The sequence below is a fragment of the Puma concolor genome, chromosome D3 (genome assembly GCF_028749965.1).
Source record: "Puma concolor isolate L17-30 chromosome D3, mPumCon1.1.hap2, whole genome shotgun sequence".
In the NCBI taxonomy this organism is placed as follows: Eukaryota; Metazoa; Chordata; class Mammalia; order Carnivora; family Felidae; genus Puma; species Puma concolor.
In genome coordinates, this window is record NC_141678.1 from 47,035,594 (window position 1) to 47,055,336 (window position 19,743).

Genomic DNA, 19,743 nt, shown 5'->3' on the forward strand with positions numbered 1-19,743 from the left:
ATGAAGTCTCAGGAAATACATGATTAAGTCTATAAAATAAAGTAATGGATAAAAACCAGCAGGAATATATTAAGTTACAAAATACTACAATTATGAAACCTACAACTTGAAATCTGGAAAAGAACAAATTTTGAACAAATTATGTCCTTCCAAGAGACAGAGGATAACAAATGTATAGAGCCTAGGGAAATAAACTCAAAAAAAAGTGATGGAGATAACTAAAAAAATTAATTTTAAACAAAAAAGATGGCAACAAATAACAAGCTAAAGAGAGTTCTTTGAAAAATAATCAAATAAACAAAGCGTTAATGAGACTGATATTAAAGAGATATTAATTGGAAATATCCAAATGAATATTAGGAAAAAAATGGAAAACATTAGGAAAAAATATTTAATTACAGATTCAAAATAAGTTAAAAAAAATAGTAAGACTATTATGAAAAACCTTATAACAATAAATTTCAACACTTAAATGGAAAGGATAAATTCCTAGAAATAGAGAACTTGCCAAAATTGACCCCAAAAGAAACAGAAAACTAAAATAGTCCTATAGCCATTAAATATGTCTAATTACTAGTTTAAAAATCCCACAAAAATAGCTTTATAAGAAGGAACAGACCACTTCAATTACATATAAGCTCTTTCAGGGAACAGCAAAAGAGAGAATACTCCCAAACTCATTTTATGAAGCCAGTAGAATAACCTGGATACCAAGCCCTGATGAGGACAGAACCAAAAAAAAAAAAAAAAAAAAAAAAAAAAGAAAGAAAGAAAGAAAAAAAAATTACCAACCAACCTCATTCATAAATAGATACTAAAATCCAAAAGAAACCAAATCGAGGAGAATGTTAAAGATAATACATAATGACCAAATTAGGTTTATTCCAATTACACAAAGGGGGCATATCATCAGAAAAAGTCTAAAAACATTAATTTGAAAAAATATAATTTGCCACCTTAATAAATTAAAGAAAAACCTTATGATGCTCTTATTAAATGCAGAAAGAATCTGATAAAATCCAATACCCTTTAGTGTTTAAAAAAACCTCAGCAAGAATTAAAAAGAACTTCAATAATCTGAGAAATGGGATTTATTAAATATCACTCTTAATAGTGAATTATTAGAAATATGCCCCTTTTTAAAAATCAGGGATGAACACCGTTTCCCACCATCTCAGCTTCCATCCAGTATTGTCCTGAAGGCCCTCTCCAGTACATTAGGAAGATGAAAAATAAATGAGATTTAAGAATTGAAAGAAAGGAACAAAACTGTATTAATTATTCTACAATTATGACTGTCTACAGAAAATCAGTCTGTCTTCATTATTTCTACTTTCTTGCTTCCCATTTACTCTGCAGCTCATTGCAATACACCTTCTTCCTATGCCATGCTTCTAGAACTTCCCCCATCAGTTGTTACCTCAACTCGTTGACCCAACTGTCCCATTGGCCTCCTTGTTCTGGACTTTACCTGCCTCTCTGGCTGATTTCGCTCACTGTTCTCCACTGGCTCCTTTTTTCCCTTTTTGTCTTTTAATATAAGTATTCAATCCCTTGATTTCAAACTCTTTCAAGCTGGATGTCTCCGAGGTGACATTATTTACTCCTTCAGCCTCAAGCTCCATGTTTATTCAGGTGACTTCCAATACTAACGATTCACAAATTTTTTTTTTAATTTTTTTTTTTTTTCAACGTTTATTTATTTTTGGGACAGAGAGAGACAGAGCATGAACGGGGGAGGGGCAGAGAGAGAGAGGGAGACACAGAATCGGAAACAGGCTCCAGACTCTGAGCCATCAGCCCAGAGCCCGACGCGGGGCTCGAACTCACGGACCACGAGATCGTGACCTGGCTGAAGTCGGACGCTTAACCGACTGCGCCACCCAGGCGCCCCATGATTCACAAATTTTTATTGAATGAGTAAGGATGCCCTTCTTGGACGTCACCATGTCCAAAGGTGAACTCACCCTCCACCTACTCCCTTTATTGCCTCCTTCAGTAATTTATTCGCCATAAGCCTGCGAACTGTCTAGGATTCCATCTTCTCCTCCATTCCACATATTCAACTATTATCGGCTCCTATTAGGTTATTTTTGAGTCTCTCTTGGCTTTGTACCTTGCTTTCCTTTTCAGTAGTCACCAACTTAGTTCAGACTGATTATCTCTCTCTTGAATTCCTGCACCTGGTCACCCTGTTTTCAGGCCTTCCTCTAATCCTTTCCGTAAGGAGCAAATCTGATTAAATCTCTCCCCTCTTCAAAATCTTTCAGTGATTCTAATTCCCAAGATAATGTTCAAACTCTTTAGGCATATTTAATAAAACCTTTCAAGAAGACCCTGCTTCTATTCATCTAGCTTTGACTGGTGTAGCAAGTTATCTGACAAGGTAAACACTGTGTAAATACTTACTGAATTAAGGACAAAAAATTACATAAAGTAATAGATATCAAATCAATGGTGGACCATTATAAAAATGTATGGGGGTTATATCCTTACTACTCTTAAGTTAAAATGAGAGGAAAATTGTATCTACCTGTAACTCATTCAAAATTCATTAGACAGAATATAATCTGGTACTGCACTCTCTAGCAGGAATTCAAGACAAATACAATTGCATGCAGGTTACAGACTTGGTATCCTTGTGATACAAAAACTTACCAGGAAAAGATCCTGGGTCATACCAAGGCTAATCACACATATACACCCTCCCTGCGCCGCCGCCCCCCCCCCCCCCCCCCCCCCGCCGCCCCCAGTCTCATACTGCTTAATTAAAACCTTATGTATTTTTGTTCAAATACTTTACAAATTATCAAAATGAAAACCTGCTTCATTTTACATAAACTTCCTATTTATTTAACTTCTGTCCTAGTTGCTTCCAAAATTAATTTGAAATCTATTTCCTGATTATACACAGAAGCTAAAAATTTAGGAATAATGCTGAATAATGTGGACCAAGTAAAAAATCGAAATTTCTGCTTGGAATTAAAAATTCTTATAATCCTCACAGAGCTGATAAACACAATTATATGTTTGAATACTAAGATACTAATAAGTTTCTAAAAGCTTCTTAGAACATAAATGGTAAATGTCATAAGCTGTACATAAAGCTTAAGACATGGTATTACATAACTATTTTTATCAATTATTTTACATACAGTATTCTAAATGTGCTTGACTGTATTTATATACTACCCTGTAGTATGTGCATCTGCTGTTAAATATGGAAAATCTAACACCTTTTTTCATTTCCCTCATTCTGCAAGGTGTACAACGGAGGGTAGAGAGATTATGTGGGTCACTTTCGGCCTCAATGAAATTCCCTAAAATGAGCCTTTAAAGAGGTTCTAAAGAGGGGAGACTAGAGTCTGGCAATCATAGTCACAGTGACACAAATTCTTTTAAGATCCCAGTCTAGTAAAAGTAGTACTGGGACAAAGGCTGAAATAGCTCTCTGGTCATCATGCTCAGATTAAATATCTACTCAATCAAAATTGAGCTAATTTACCAAAGTCATCAACTTCACTGCTGAAATCAAACATGATTTGGACCAGAGATGAACTTCGGTGTGTCCTCAAACAGAAAAAAAAAAAATTTTTTTTATACTTAGATCCCCATATTCTAGCCTACACATTCCTCCACCAACACACATTTCAAGCATTTTTCTTTTGAAAAAGATTCCTAAGTTACCCTATGTCTCTGAAACAAAATGCCTTCAGTCTGTCTTTGAATCTAATTAAAATTAAGAAACTTTTAATACCTTTAATAACTCTCAAAAGCTGGACTAAGCTCTTCCCTGGTATCTTCCCTTTCTTACTAGCCTCCCTCCAAATCCAGAAAAAACCAGCACAACAGAAAACACAAAACAACTAGCCACATGTTCTGAATGCTGGGGAACGTGATTCTCCACTGGTTTAGGCTACAAAGAAAGCCTATGAGTAATCAAAAATCCTTAATCAAAACAAAGTTAAAAGCTACCTCCCTTCCCGCTCCCCAGCCCCAGTATAATTTCTCCTTTTCTCCTTAATCCACTCAAGTGTTTCCTTGGAATTTTAGCGGCCTCCAAACAGCGGATGGTAAGTTCATCTCAATGTCAGCCAGGGCAGAGACATGCAAAAAATCACTAACTTGGAAGGTTATTTAGGACAATAATGTCTTTCACTGCCTCACTCCTCCCACTCGGGCCCCACTTGACCTACTACCAATATTTAGCTGGGAGAAAAAAAAAAAAATCTGTCCACAGGCTTTCCCCCCAGCGGCTCCTCCGGTGGGAACCCGACGCACACCCAGAGCCGGCAGGAAGACCCTGGCCAGGCAGGGACATCAGGGTCTCCCGGCTTCGCGCACCCCTCCCCACTCGCCCGCTGCTGCACTCCGCTCCCCGCACAGGCGTCCAACTATTCTTGGATCTACTCACATCCCTAGATCTCGTCTGGCCGCCCTCCCCCCTTCCTCCCCTGGTGTCCTCTGTCGGCCCGAGGCTGACCTAGCAAAGCCCCCGGCGGGCGCACACACTCACCCACCTGGGCCGGATCTGGGGATCCCCGGCAGCGCGCTCCACCCTTCACTCCTCTGCCAGCTCCAGCACAAATGCGCCGGCCTGTCCCTCCGCCTCCCCTCCAGCCCAGCCCAGGGCGGCACCGCAAGGTCTCTCTAAGTCACCTTTGCTCGGCCCGCCCCCGGCTCCAGCGAGGTCAAGCAGAGGCGCGGCCCGCCCGCCAGCGGCCCAGGACTCCGGTGCCGGGCCGCCAGAGGTCCGTGCAGCGCCCTTCGGCCGCAGAGCCAGAGCCGCCCTCCCCTCCAGGGCTCGCCGGGGAGAGTGCGAGCAGCGCGGGGAACGGCCTGCGGCAGGCAGCTCCGCGCTGCCGCTGTCGTCGTCCAGTCCCTCCTCCCGAGGCCCCCCTCCCGCGTGGCCCGCTCCGCGGAGGCGCAGGTAGGGACGTGCCCCGGCCGGCGAGAGCCCACACACAGCCCTTGCGAGCGAGCAGGCGGACTGCGCGCCCCGCAATTCTCGGGGAAGGAAGTAAGGAAACTGCTACTCGTGCTCTGCGTGCATCCCGCGGAGGCTCCTGCGAGGTCCTAGAGCGGGCTGTGTGCTCAAGCCCTCTCCTGGCGACGCCTGCCCTGACAACTTCTAAATGGCCAGCCCGCCCCTGGGGAAAAGCAGAGAGGAATCCTCTTTGGACTCTTGCACCTCAAAGGTAACCGACTCTTACTCTGGCTTACACTTTAGCGCGAGGGTTTCTGATTCCAAAACAAACACTAGTCCTCTTGTCCTTTATTTTTTTAATGCACGTTCTAGGCTACCATTTGGGCAATGAGGAAAACAATGGTATTAATTCTACTAATGTGAAACCTAGATGGTTTCTTATTCCGACTAGGCTTGAAGGGTAGACCAAGACGCCCAAGGACAGTAAAACCACGTAAATAATACACTCAAGTGGGGTGTTCAGGCTAAGGAAATTTCTGTGAGGCTCGGGTGGGGGTGGGATACACATAACTTTCAGTTCCAACGGTTTTAAACAATATAAATCTGTCCTCAAACTTTAGGGAGCAGAGTAATAACTGAACCAAACTGAGTATTTCTTTAACAAGATCACGGGGGACTTTAAGTTTGCTGTCCCAACAGTGGTGGCTGTAACTGTGCTACAGATATAAAATGCGTAAAAGATGATGCAACAGTACACTAGAAAATTTGGAATTTATGTCGAGGTTTCATAGTGTCTTTGAAAAGTCCGTTTGTTTTTTTCTTTTTCCCCCATTCTAAACTAAATGGTATTGTGAAATGTCACATTAGGCACTAAAAGCGGCTGCTACACAATCTTCCTCCCTGGACTCTAAAAATCAGAGAATTCAGTTTACAAAAGTGGTACTAGGCAGCAAAGACAACAAAATGTCTTAGAGGGCAATTTACAGAGCACCTAAACTGTGTCAGGCACTGTACTGAGGAGCTTCACATAAAGTAACTCATTTGTATTCTCATTTTCAGATTTGGAAATGGAATTTCCAAACATATCTTAATTTGCTCAAGGTCAAGATATAGATCCCAATTGGTCTGCTCTTTGTACTCTTGCTTTTGTACATTTCATTATGCATTCATTCACATATTTATTAACTGTCTACTACATGCCAAGTACTTATGCTAGACACAGATGCTACAAAAATACCTAAGATACAGTTGCTTCCTTAAGGGGCTCTTTAGTAAATACAGAATCAGACAAGTAAATATATAATGATACAATGTGATAAGTGCTCCAACAGCAAGGACTCCCAGAACAGGAGGGATATCTAAGCCAGTTTTGAAGGGTGGAACCTGGGATGAGGCAATGGTCACAGTCATCTGACAGCACAATCCTTAGAACTCTATCCCCACAGAGTGGCAACAGGGAATCTGCTGGGTGGGGGGAGAGGGGGTACAGGGAGACAGGCAACTGAGAGATAGGAAGGAAAAACAACTGACTTTAAGGGGTGAGAGGAGGAAGAAGGATGAACACAGGACAGCTTCCATGATTGTGGCTTGGGGTCCTGAATAGGTGTAATTCTGCTTTAGACACACTGGTATGAAATGCCTGTGATAGAATCATATGTAAATGTTTAAAAGTCAGCTGGATATACTGGTTCATAGCTCAGCTTAGGAGAGATCTACTGTGGAGATATCGGAGTCGTCATGGATTTCTGTTTGAAGGAATGGCTAAGATCATCCACGGAGAATGCCAAGTGAAAAGACCACTGAAAGAAACCAGGGGACAATAACATTCAAGGCACAGGCAGACGAAAAGATGCTTCAGAAGAAAACTGAGGAGAAGCTGCTCTAAAGGAAAGAGAAGACAGAAGAGGTAGGCACCACAGCAATCACTGAGAAGAATCCCCAAAACAAGTAACAGTCAAACGCCAGATCCATCACAGGACAAGCAAGGTAATTTAAGGGTATCCTCTGACTTAGCAGTAAGGAGATGGCAAGAATGGTTTCAGTGGGCTAGTTGAAGAATAAAGAAGTAGAAACAAAGTATCACATTTTCTAAAATAGAATTGGAAAGGCGTGTAGGGAGACCAGCTATAAGGGAGTAGAGAATGCAAAAGAAGAGAGGAGCTGTTTTTGAAGCAGGATGGAAGGAGACAGATGCCAAGGAAAGGAAAGAAAAAAGGGACTGGGGGAGGGAGTGGCAGGGAACTGACAGCATAGACAGCCGCTGCCTCATGTTTAACAAAGAATTTTGCTCAGAGCAGAGGGAGAGGAGGAAAGTGAAGACACGACAGAGGTGAAAGCCTGAAAAGTACAAACATTAAGAAATGACTGAAGGACTTTGAGCAGTCCAGGAAACTAATGAAGAGGAGACCTCGACTTTATAAAGCTCTAAGCCCACAGGAGGGCATGGTTTCTCTCCAAAGATTATCAGCATCTCATCCAAAGTAGCAATACCTTCCAGTTGGTTCCAATAGAAGGTCCAAATCTCTCCATTACACCACAAACTGAGTATCACTATCCTAATCATACATCTGGATTCTAGCTCTTTAGCAGTCAACTCAGGAGACTTACCATGGGACCACAGAATATTTTATAAGTGAGCTTAAGCTAGTTTTAAATAGGCAAGTTCCTACCTTGGAAAACCTGGTTTGACTAATATCAAAGGGAGCTCCATAATACACAGAACAAGAAGGAGACCAACGACAGCACTGTGTGACATTTTAGCCACTTGTGATACCACTCTCTGGGTAAGGAAAACTATAGAAACAATAACTCATGAAGCCAATTTCTAGCCTTCTGTTTTTTGGTTGTTTTTTTTTCCCACATAGGATCCACATTTAACATGTGGCTTGACCTCATGGCCCTGAGATTAACAGTTGCATGTTCTACCAACTGAGCCAGCCAGGTGCCCTTTTAAATAGAACTCTCAAACAAGGCTAAAGACAGTTGTGGCATTCACATTCTCCAATGTCTCCCCCAAGAATATCACCCCAAGAACACCTAATAAATTTCCCTTTAGTAAATCAAACTCAAACTTTACAGCTTACTGTATATATTGCAGTTTTTTCCAAAAACACAAGTTGTGTTATTTACAAGTAAAATATGCGTATATAATGCACCTCATTTAATGTAGAGGTCGTATGGAAACCTTGAATATCTGGGTCATATCAGAGCATCCCCAAATAAGCAAAGAACACTCACATACCACAGAAATAGAAAGACCCAAATCCAGGCATTAAGGACTGTTCTCATTATAAACCCCTCAATTTCTCATACAGAGCCAGCTTGTTCTTACTGTGAACATAATTTTACCGAGTTTGGTCATCTGGTTTTCTTTTTAATAAACAGAACATTAGAAAGAGTAAGGCAGAAGGGATCAGTATTCTGTTACAGACAGGCACACAGTTGATCTAAAACTCAAGAGAAAAAAAATTTTAAACCCATAAAGAGCAAAACTAAATTCAAGGGCATTAGCAGGACTGGGCCATTTTGTCAAATTACAGAGTCCTATAAACATTATCCCCTGAAGGCATCTCTGCATTAAGATACAGAGTAATTATGAACATACAAAAGGACAGCCCAGAAAAGATAAAATTAAGTGCTAAAAATTTAGCATAAGATGTAAATGGGTAATATTTAGAATAACTGTCATCAAAGAGAGTAGAATAAAAACAAGTTTTGCTGCTGCGGAGGCTGGGATCACTTCAATCGATTGGATCCCCATTATGTGCCAGGTACTGTACAAGGGGTTTTGCCAATATGATTACATTTACCTTTCAAAACATTCTTTTGTGATTGGTCATCACTTTAAAAAGGAAATTGTATATGAAAACTGAGGCAGACAGATTAAATAGCGGAGCATGATTAGACCCAGGTCTCTGTGAGTTCAAAGCTTTTTAATAAAATTTCCAGATACAGAAATGTAACTTACAATTCCAGATAAATAAGGCATTACTATACCTAATTATTCTGCTCTGACCTCCATTATACTATTAAATTCTTTTTTTTTTTTTTTTTAATTTTTTTTTTCAACGTTTATTTATTTTTGGGACAGAGAGAGACAGAGCATGAACGGGGGAGGGGCAGAGAGAGAGGGAGACACAGAATCGGAAACAGGCTCCAGGCTCTGAGCCATCAGCCCAGAGCCCGACGCAGGGCTCGAACTCCCGGACCGCGAGATCGTGACCTGGCTGAAGTCGGACGCTTAACCGACTGCGCCACCCAGGCGCCCCTATACTATTAAATTCTTATATTAGTTCTTAGCCATTTGAAAAGCTAACTTTGATGACGTCATTTATCTTTTAATTATTTGGGGGGCCTTTTCATGATCTATAATCATATTTCTCACAAGGAAATCCATAAATACTACTGAGAACCTCAGAGTTGATATCTCATAGCATTAAGAGATGCTTAGGAAGATGCCACTTCCTAAATGAGTCCTATGTGTCACACAGTGTGTTAATATGCTGTATATACATATTATTCATCTATATACATTTGATACCCACACCTGATACTGAGATGTTCACATATTTTCATTGTACAGAAACTAGCCTACAGTTGGTTAGGAAAAAGACAGATTTTTAAAAGGCCCATAAGACTTTCAGACCAGTGCTGTTAATACTGACTTACTATATGGTCTCCCTTATTGTAAGATGAAAATATCAAGGTTCAAAGAACTTAAGTAGCTCTTTGTCACTTGAATAATAAGGATGGAAAGAACACAATCATTCCACAAATACTCAAATTTTCTTTAGACAATACCGCCTTCTCCCAAAATGAGTTAAATCCAAAGTTAAAGACACAAAAGCTCCAAAATGCCATCAGAGAAAAGGGGTCACGAGTGTTAGATAGCATCCTACAATAATAACTGCTGATTTGTACTCAGGGCTTACTATGTGTCAGGAACTATGCTCAGCATTTTGCTTACATTGTTATTTTATCCTCATGACAAATTTAAAAGTCTAAAAGTCTAATTAAACTTTAGGCTAATCTACTCTTGCACATCCAGATTTTCACAGAGAAGTAATCATGAGGCTGTATTTTTAAGCAGTTTAAAAATTAGCATAGGTTGGCTTCTCCAGAAATTAAGTTACTTCTAATTTAGCATTTACCTTAAAACTATACATCTCTAAAACAAAGACGTTATTGACACATCCAGCAGGTGCCACAGAAGAGATGTTAATGAGATTTGGTTTTACGATGTGTTAAGTATTACCTGAATCCCTAGACACCATAATTTGTTCATTTTAAAAATGTTCTACAATGCTATTCAGATTTATTTAGATCACTACATCATGCCTCATTTAAATAAGCTAGAATATGACATCACCAAAAGTAGAAATGCTGAGGGGATGTTTTCAAATAGTATTGGAAGAATCAACCATTTAAAATGCTTAATGAACAGGGGCCGCTGGATGGCTCAGTCTGTTAAGCATTCGACTCTTCATTTCAGCCCAGATCATGATCTCATGGCTCATGTGTTTGATCCTACAAATCCATGAATGCCTGCTTGAGATTCTCGCTCTCATTCTCCCTCTCTCTCTGCCCCTCCCCCGCTCATGCTCTCTCACACACGTGCTCACTTTCAAAATAAACAAACTTAAAAAAAGTTCAATGAACAATTATGTTTTCTTCTGATAGTTAATAAAATTCTATTGGCTTTCTGGAAGTTTGTTTTAAATGAATTTCAGATCATTTACATATTTTTTCTCCAAATAAAATACAAAATTTGTGGTGTACATAACAAAATTGGCATTAAAATTTTTTTAACATGAATTCACAAGTCTTCTGTTATTATTTTTTTAATGTTTGTTTATTTTTGAAAGAGAGAGAGAGAGCGCGCGCGCGCACGTGCGCATGAGTGGGGGAGGGGCAGAGAGAGAGAGGGGGGGGAGACACAGAATACAAAACAGGCTCCAGGCCCTGAGCTATTGGCACAGAGCCCGATGAGGGCTCAAATTCACAAACCGTGAGATCATGACCTGAGTCGAAGTCAGATGCTTAACCAACTGAGCTACCCAGGTGCCCCCACAAGGCTTCTGTTCTAATCACAAGAAAATAAAATGTTACATCTTTACATATATGTATCTCATATATATGAGAGAAATATACAAAACCATTTTCATCTGCCTTGTTTTATCAAAACGTAGTTTCTAACTAAAAGGTACAAAAAATTGTAACAAGAATAAGAAATGTAGTGTCTTAAACTAAAACGTTGAAGACTGAACATATATGTAGAAATTAACAGAATGGAAAAGAAGGCCTATGGCTGCTTGGCTTGCATTCAGAAAAAGAATTACTAACGGATAAACATATCACTCTTACCAATATTTGGGAAAATGGCAAATTTTGAATGGGAGAAAGCAGGGGGAAAAGAATACAAGTTATTTCACCCATTGAGCTCAGTTCACACAGATTAGTAGGACAGCACTCTATTTTCTAAATAAAAATACTGTGTATTTTTCTTATGAAACCTCTGGTTTCCACAATATTTTCGCAACCCTCTTGTTGAAATGCCACAAGAACTCTGAGTAGAACTTTAAAACATAGTTGATAAATATAGCTATATAATTAGATATGAACCTAAGTTACTTCAGAATCATCTTGCTTAATCAAGAATAAAGGAGTTTTAAATTTTAGCGAAAAACAAAGCTTTCACTTTCTTTGTTAAGACTATTTTCTCCTACCTTTGGACAATTTGAAAGCAATGACTTATTGGATGATTGAGTATGTGACACCCAGACAGTTACTGAAAAATTCAATTCCAACTACCTACCCCTTCTTGTTTAGTGAAGAGATTAAGGCAATCACTCAAAGCTACACAAGTTTCTCTGGAAGCTTCAGAGACAACTTCAACTTTCTGAAGAAATGATGGAAGCATGTCTATAAATAAAAATAAATAAATAAATTAGTGTGATTTTTAAGACCACAAAAATTTTATATTATTTTTTAAAAGTAATCTCTATACCCAATGTGGGGTTCAAACTCACAACCCTGAGATTAAGAGCTCCAAGTTCTACCGACTGAGCCAGGAAAGACCACAAACATTTTTATATGGACTAACTTTATCTTTCCTTCTAGCTGCCTTAAACAAAGGATATAGTATATTCCTTGAGCATCATTAAGTACCTACTGTATGCAGGGCACATAAATTGGTACAGTAAAAGAAAAGATGAACCCTTGTCCTAAGAAGGACTATATCCTGAAGAGTCAGGACTAAAACAAAACAAAACAAAGTTTATAGGAATAAGTAATATAATGTTTAAGAAAAGCAGTTAACATTTCCTTTCATGATATTCTATGCTAGATAAGTAGTTTTATTCAAAAGCCAAGTGCTAGAAAAAGATAAAAATAATACTGTAGTTGACATGATGGCTAACATATCTAAAGGCAGCATTAACTCAACTTCCTCTAGTGCTTAATGGATAAATGTTTGGCATGGATAGGTCTTTGCACTCTCACAAATGTGTCCCTCTGGGGGCCCAGTATCTTTTGGATATAAGTTGGGAACAAAAAAAATGGTAATGTTACGATCATCCCAGGTTCCCTAAGGAAAATCTTAATCCATTTACCTATTACAAACAACAACAACAAAACAAAAAACAAAAGGCTGGCAAGAGAAAGCTGCAAAATGCACACACATCACTTAAAAAATAAAACGTCATTTTCTGTTCAGATTAATGCTGGAGAAATGTACTTAATTGAAATAATTTTGGACTTTGTGTTAATTATATATTAAGATTTTCTAAGCGTATCCCTTCTAGCAAATAACATTAAGAAAGCTTGTCATCTAAAAATAAAAGGAGAAAGACAAATCTATACTACCCTTTGTATTTTAAATAATCTTGATTAATTTAACACAGGGTTCTTAAAACAGGGTAACCAAGGTCAATAAGCAAAAGCAATCAAGTCCAGCAGCTGGCAACCTATAATTTTCAGGCCATAAAGTGGGTCTCATCAAAAAACAAATATTTTCAAATGAGTGGAAAGGAAAATAAATTCTACCAAGAACATATAACAAATTATTTACAGTCATTATTTCTAGGTGATAAAATTCTATTATTCTTCATTCTTTAATTTTCCAAGATTTCTGTAGGAATGTGACTTATTTTAGCAAAGAAAAGTCCTTTTCTTAGAAAAATTATTTCTCAAAACCCATAAGGCAAAAGTGGGCAACAAGAGTTAAATGTTAGGGGGGTCTGGGTGGCTCAGTCTGTTGAGTGTCAGACTCTTCATTTCAGCTCAGGTCACAATCTCATGGTTCTTGAGATCAACTCCTGCGCTGATGGTGTGGATCCTGCTCTCTCCCTGCCCATTCCCTGCTCTCTCTCCCCACCCCCCTCAAAATAAATAAATATTTAAAAAAAAAAAAAAAAAAAAGGAAAAGGTCAGAGTAAATGAAGGTATGAACAAGCTTTCATTAATATCTGGATATAAATACCAAATGACATTTTATCATATTTTTCATACTATGGAATACAGTTTCCTAGTGCTAGCTATTCTTAACACCCAAACAACTGAAAACTACTATATCCTAAAATAAATTTGATTTCACATGCTTTATTTTTCATTGTGAATCTTTGATACACATTGTGAAGATTTTTTCTTTACTTAGTTGCTAAACAGCAAAAAAGAATACCATATGCCAGATGCTGTATGACTTAAATAGTACCTCAACAGATGTCTCACAGAGCTGTGGAATGAATACCGTGAGGGGATGTACAAAAAAATCAGGCACAGCCTCTGCCTTCCATAAACGCACCGGGTAATCTAGTAATTTTCCACTTGCATGGCAAAAATGGTAAGAGAATGGAAGCACAGTCATTCATGGATGTATTTCTTTTTATTAAATACCATAACATACTTAATCATCTATAATTCTGTGTTTTAAACACTTAATACTTTATATACTTGTTGATTAATATAAAACGTTACATGTCAAAATAAATTTTTTTTTGAATTTCAAGATTTAAAACAAAACTGATTCTGTAACTTTTTAAAGGATACTCCAAGAAATATATATTGACTTTTAAGAATCCATTGTTGAGAATGTGTTTGATTCTTTTGTCCCAAACAGAGTCATAAGGTATCTCCATTTCTATGACAGTCTGGTGTTCAAGCAAGATTTTGATATTAACATTAACTTGCACAGTAGCTCTGTGTAAGAACGGATACTTTAGCACCAGGGCAGTGTGTCAGAGGCCTGTTGGTTCACAGTGGCATGCTTCACATATGATATGTTTGCATATTGTTATATAAAAAGAAAGAAAACTGCTAAGCTTCTAGTAAAATTACCAACTGTGAATCACTATAAATCTGTTTTAGCCAATTAATATTTAGAAACTTAGTCATAATGAACATATGTAAAAAGGTCAGTATGTAACCATATTTGGCCTATTATAAGAATTGGACACTTAATTGAGGAATAATGTCAATTTTTTGTACTAAAAGTATTTTTGAACTCAGGAAAGATGCTAGAAGACCTCATGTGAAAAGCTTAACTTTAGAGACATGTATAAAAAGCTCACAATCTGTCATTTTCATAACACTGTACAATTTTTAATTGGGTACGTTTTAAAACTATTGGGGGAAATACTGGTTTCTTATTATGCTAGCAAACTAAACCTAATACAGATGACCTCCATCATTCTCCTAACATAAAAGAAGTCCACACTCTTTAGCCGACACTTAAGATACTCTATAAGTTGAATCAGTTTCAGCTATACTATTTTTCTCAAATTATTTGTTTTCCTAGAAATATTCTTCTCCTTTACGGCCTCTAAACCTTTCTTCAAGATGTTTCTTCTTCCCCGAAAATTGGAAATAATAATTATTCATATTCAGAAGTTTCTCCACTTAAACCTTTTTTGTTCAAGGCCAAGTTCAAGTGCCATCCTTCTCATGAAGATTTACATATTTTTTTATGATGAAGAAAAAACAGCAATGCATCTATGTACGTTGAGAGACATGATCTAACCTACATGCAAAGAGGCATTTTAAAAACTGACTTTCACTCCTAACTGGAATTATATAAATGCCTCAAAATCTGTATGCTCTCCTCAAAAAAGGAGAAAAAGATATCTGCATATAAAAATCAACTATGTTCTAAAAATGTTTACATAAAACTGTAACTTGAAAAAACTGGGAGGTCACACTGAGAATGTAAATGTATTTTTTGTTGTTCAAATTAAAATTACTAGCATGAACACAATCACTTACTAAACAAGTACTACTAACCATTCTGTCTGTATATAATCTGTATTAGCTGCAATGGAGACTACACATAGTTTAAAACATCATGTGTTAGATGAGTTACAGCATGAATTAAATGAGAATAAAAAGATGAGGGATGTTATAAGATATAGGTAGCAAACAAATTATGCATAGATTTTAAAAAAGGTTAAATATTCAGAGGAAGGAATAACCATTATGGGATGGAGTGATCGAGTGGAGTCTGATAAGAGGTGAGACTTGAGTTGGATCTTGAAGAACAACTAGTAGTTTTATTGTTAAATATAATGCCCAATAAAGCAAGCATATCTAAAATATCTATAATTATTATTTTCCGATGGTATAGACAACACTAGTCCTGAAAGACGATCCTATCAGAATTGTGATCCAGGGGAACTTGAGACAGCCAAGAGGCATCCACTGCTGACTCAGAGGACACGATGTGGCAGTTCAGGGCTGACTTGTACAATCTATATACTAACTTGACAAAACAAATTTGGTTCTTGTTTCTGAGTTCAAAAGAAGTTATCAATGTATAAGCTAGGTAAGTAGGTGATTCATTTCATCCACTCAAAACATGTACAGCTGACCCTTGAGCAACATGGGAGCTGGGGCATCGACCCCCTCACAGTTGAAAATCCATTTATTATCTCTGACTCCCCCGAAACTTAATTATTAATAGCCTACTATTGACCAGAAGCCTTACCAATAACATAAACATTCAGTTAACACATATATCATACACTGTATTATATACCGTATTCTTAAAATGATGTAAGCTAAAGAAAATATTAAGAAAATCATAAGGAATAGAAATTTTATTTACAGTACTATGCTATATATATGTATATATTTTAAAGCCATATATAAATGGACTCATGCAGTTCAAACCCATATTACTCAAGAATCAACTGTATAGTGCCCATGTGCCATGCACTAAATTGCTGTAGATTATCAGCAAATAAAAGACAAAAAATTCCTGCCTTCATAGAGTTTATATTCTAATAGGAAAGGCAGACAATCAACTACAATGCATATACAGCAAGCTTGATAAGTGACAAAGAGAAAAAACAAAGCAAGGTAGGGGAATATCAAGTGTTTGAGGGCAGGTGAAAGTTTAGACAGGATGAGGTCTCAGAGTCCTGGCAGAAGAGACCTGGCAAACTCAAAGATCACCTGTAAACTCTTTTTAAAAAAAGATTACACACAAAGGGAGTGAACTAACAGACTGCCAGGCAGGACAGTTGCCACCCTGAAATGGAGAAGCAAAAGGATGGGCCAGTGTCCCTAAGCCCAGCAGGAGCTGGAGTCAGAGGGGGGACCTTCAGCCAAGTCAGGAACAGAGCAGTGCTATTACACCACAGCCTGGCTGGAGGGAGCGAGGAAAACGCCTGACTTCTCTGGTCCCCTCCACCAATCTCCTGACAGGGTCTCCTTTTTGCTGAGTCCAATCAGAAGCCTGAGGGTGAGAAGACTCCAGTAACGCAGTCTGTAGTGATCAATAGTCCCTGGCACCAAGCAGGGCAGAGAATGGACATGGGGGAGCAAACCAAGGCAGGCAGCAAGAGAAAGCCAAAGAGATGCACAAAGACCTGGGCATGTAAGGATATGTGTGAGTATCCTAGAGAAAAGCCTTAGAGGGCCAGCACAGCCCAGGCCGGAGGCAGGAGTATGCCCAGCCTCTCTGAGGGACGGCCAGAAGGCCAGTGAGGCTGGAAGATGAGCAAGCAGGGGTAACCAGGAGAGGACAGAGAGGTCAAAAAGAACTGAAAAGGTTTGCGGTACTAGGACATGAGGACAGAGAGGTCAAAAAGGACTGAAGAGGTTTGTGAGTCATCAGAAGGAACTGGTCTTTCATTCTTAGTGAGATGACCTGGAATTTACTACATGTTTTGAGCAAAGAACATTGTACACTCCTGTTTTAGAAGGGTCCCTGGGGCAGGGACTAGAGGGGAAGAGTGGAATCAGAGGGCCAGTTAGAAGGATGTTTCAATACTCTGTGGGAAAGACAGTGATGGCTTGGGCCACAGTGGCAACAGTGAAGGAGGCAGGAAGTGTGTTTACTCAAAGCCTAGTTGTAAGTGGGTTGAACAAAAGTGTTTTAAGAACTTTTTTCTTTTAAATAACTGAAATCATTCTAATTTCTTTAACCAAGGATTCACTATATGCATGTAGTAACATGCAATAAGATATATGTGTTAAAGTTGGCACATAAAATACATCTTTTAGAAAGTCATTAGCAATATATCAATCATCTCACAAACATTAATATGCTCTCACCCACTAATCTCACTTCCAAGAATCCTAAAGTAATAAAGTGATTCTGTATTTTGGTACAGAATATCCTCTTTGAAATACTACTTTATTTCCTTAGACCTAATTTCTGTTTGGATGCATGCCAAAATTTAGGTATCTAGCATTGGCAACATATCCTTCAAGGTTCAGTGAATGCAGTATTGAAACCTCTATTTTATCATTATCAAAAACCTGATTGCAAAAACAAAGAAAATCACCTAAAGCAATAAAACTTTTGGAAGATTCCCTGAGGCTGGTCAGTCTGTTCTTCCCTAAAGCCCTTAATTTACCCTTAAGTAGTAGCCAGTTGTTGACTATGATAAATAATGTTGTGTTGTACACTTAAATTTGATCACACCACATTACCATCACTTTATTACCACCTTATTTTGGTACAGAATGTCCAACTTACAATGGTTTGACTTACCATTATTTGTCTTGATGGTATGAACACAAAACATACTCAGTAGAAACCATACTTCGAATTATGAATTTCAGTGTTTTCCTGGGTTAGCAATATGTGGTATGATAATCTCTCGTGATGCAGGACAGTGGCAGTGAGCTGTAGTGACCTGTCAGCCACGGCACTGATACACTTACAACCACCCTGTGTCCAGATAGCCATTGTTTTTACTTTTGGTACAGCAGTCGAGATATTCTGTGGTATTTAACACTTTAGTATAAAATAGGCTTTGTATCAGATGATTTTGCCCAGCCACTGGCTAATGTAAATATTCTGAGCACATTTAAGGTAGGCTAGGCTAAGCTATGATGTTTAGTAGGTCAGGTATATTAAATGCACTCTTAACGAGATTTTCAGTTTATAAGGGGCTTATCAGGACATAACCCCATCAGAAGTTGAGGAGGATCTGTAATTGTAAATAAAACTGAAAAATAAGTTTGTGATTGGGCTATGAAAGTCCTTAAATGCTAGGATAAAGAGTTTGTATTTTATTCTACAGTTTTTCAATCAAACAGTTTTTCAATGGGAAAAAATCTATGATCAAAAAAGTACCATTCTAAAATTAATCTGGCAGCAATAATGCAGTATTTCAGAGAATCTGAGTTGGAAGAGCTCTTAAAAGCCTCTGGTTTCCCTTTAAGGATGGAATGCAGGGGGGTCTCAGAAGGCAGGGAGACCACAGGGGAGCCTGCTGCAGGGACATGCCTTTGAGGGGCCACAGAGCCAAACTAGCATGGCAGAAGTTGGAATAAGAAGTAAGGGAGGGGGTCTTAACGATCACATAATTTTGTACTAAAATGTAAGACAACAGTCACAAATATAAGGCCTTGATTCTGTACACAAACATTTTAGTTTTTCATCCTGAGAAGTTATTGGCAAACTATGTAGACAGTTTGAAATAGATAGTAGTTTGACAGAACATGTCCTATCAGCAATAAAATACATGGTTTAAGATTATTCTATATATCCCTTGGCATTAAGGTAACTCAGTTACCTTGAACTCTTTAATTCCATTCATGAAATCATCTTAACCCTATCTACTATTTATAAAATATGCAGATTTATTATCTCTCTATACCCATGGCTCAAAAAATGTTTACAATTGTTTGTGTATGAACTTAATTGTAGATACATAAAATAACATTGTCAGATCATAGTCAGCCACCTCAAAATTTCCCAGATAGCACATATCTTCTATAACTGAATACCATTCATGTCTTTAAAACACAAAAGACTCACCATTCTTACAAGTGATATGTCATACACATAACATGAACCAAGACATTTGACTTGAGGTTTGAAAAAATCCCAAGACTTAATTTGGTTGTAGTTCTGATGTAATTTCTTTCTTTGGTCTATGTTAAAGGAATTGCTCTTTATATTTCAACTAACTCTAGACATTTTCTACATCTTTTAAATGTTGTTGGTATCTCTTCTTACTTCTGATGGTTCTTGAAGATGGTGTTTTTAAAGCTCATTGATGGTCACAGTTGCATTACTATAAATATACTAAAAACCACTGAAGGGAACACTTCACACAGGTGGAGTGTAGACTATGTGAATTCTATCTAATGAAGCTGCTCTTATTTAAAAAGTCCTGAGGATGAAGAGTGCTAACTAATATAATATTCAGCCTGCAATAATCAAAATGATTTAACTTCTGTCCTTCTCAAAGCTATCATCGCTGATACAAATACATGTTTGTGGAATTGACATAAAGGGATGCCTGAGGTTCATTTGGACAGATATAAAATACCTGAGCATGATTAAAAATGATAAACTCAGAGAC

At 38.1% G+C, this 19,743-nt stretch overlaps 2 protein-coding genes across 14 annotated transcripts in view; one reads left to right on the forward strand and one right to left on the reverse strand.

The window, feature by feature from the left end:
- The window catches only part of OSBPL1A (oxysterol binding protein like 1A), a 277,900-nt gene that overhangs the window by 128,274 nt on the left and 129,883 nt on the right, over nt 1–19,743 (reverse strand). For 3 of the 8 annotated variants that reach the window (XM_086682632.1, XM_025931211.2, XM_086682633.1), the window contains one exon: nt 11,742–11,848. The exons of 1 other annotated variant lie outside the window; for it this stretch is intronic. In XM_086682632.1, the coding sequence (XP_086538758.1) occupies nt 11,742–11,848 (107 nt within the window). 4 more of the 8 variants (XM_086682636.1, XM_086682635.1, XM_025931212.2 and 1 more) reach the window with 3 other exon arrangements.
- Nucleotides 4,588–19,743, forward strand: part of LOC147575550 (uncharacterized) — an 80,443-nt gene continuing 65,287 nt past the window's right edge. For 2 of the 6 annotated variants that reach the window (XR_015242500.1, XR_015242498.1), the window contains exons 1-2: nt 4,588–5,198; nt 6,683–6,913. Coding sequence is in view for 3 of the 6 variants with exons in the window: in XM_086682650.1 (XP_086538776.1) it covers nt 4,588–5,198; nt 6,683–6,692 (621 nt within the window). In the remaining 3 variants the exon portion in view is untranslated. Of the gene's footprint in view, nt 5,199–6,682; nt 8,003–19,743 lie in introns of those variants that run through there. The other 4 variants (XM_086682649.1, XM_086682648.1, XR_015242499.1 and 1 more) reach the window with 3 other exon arrangements.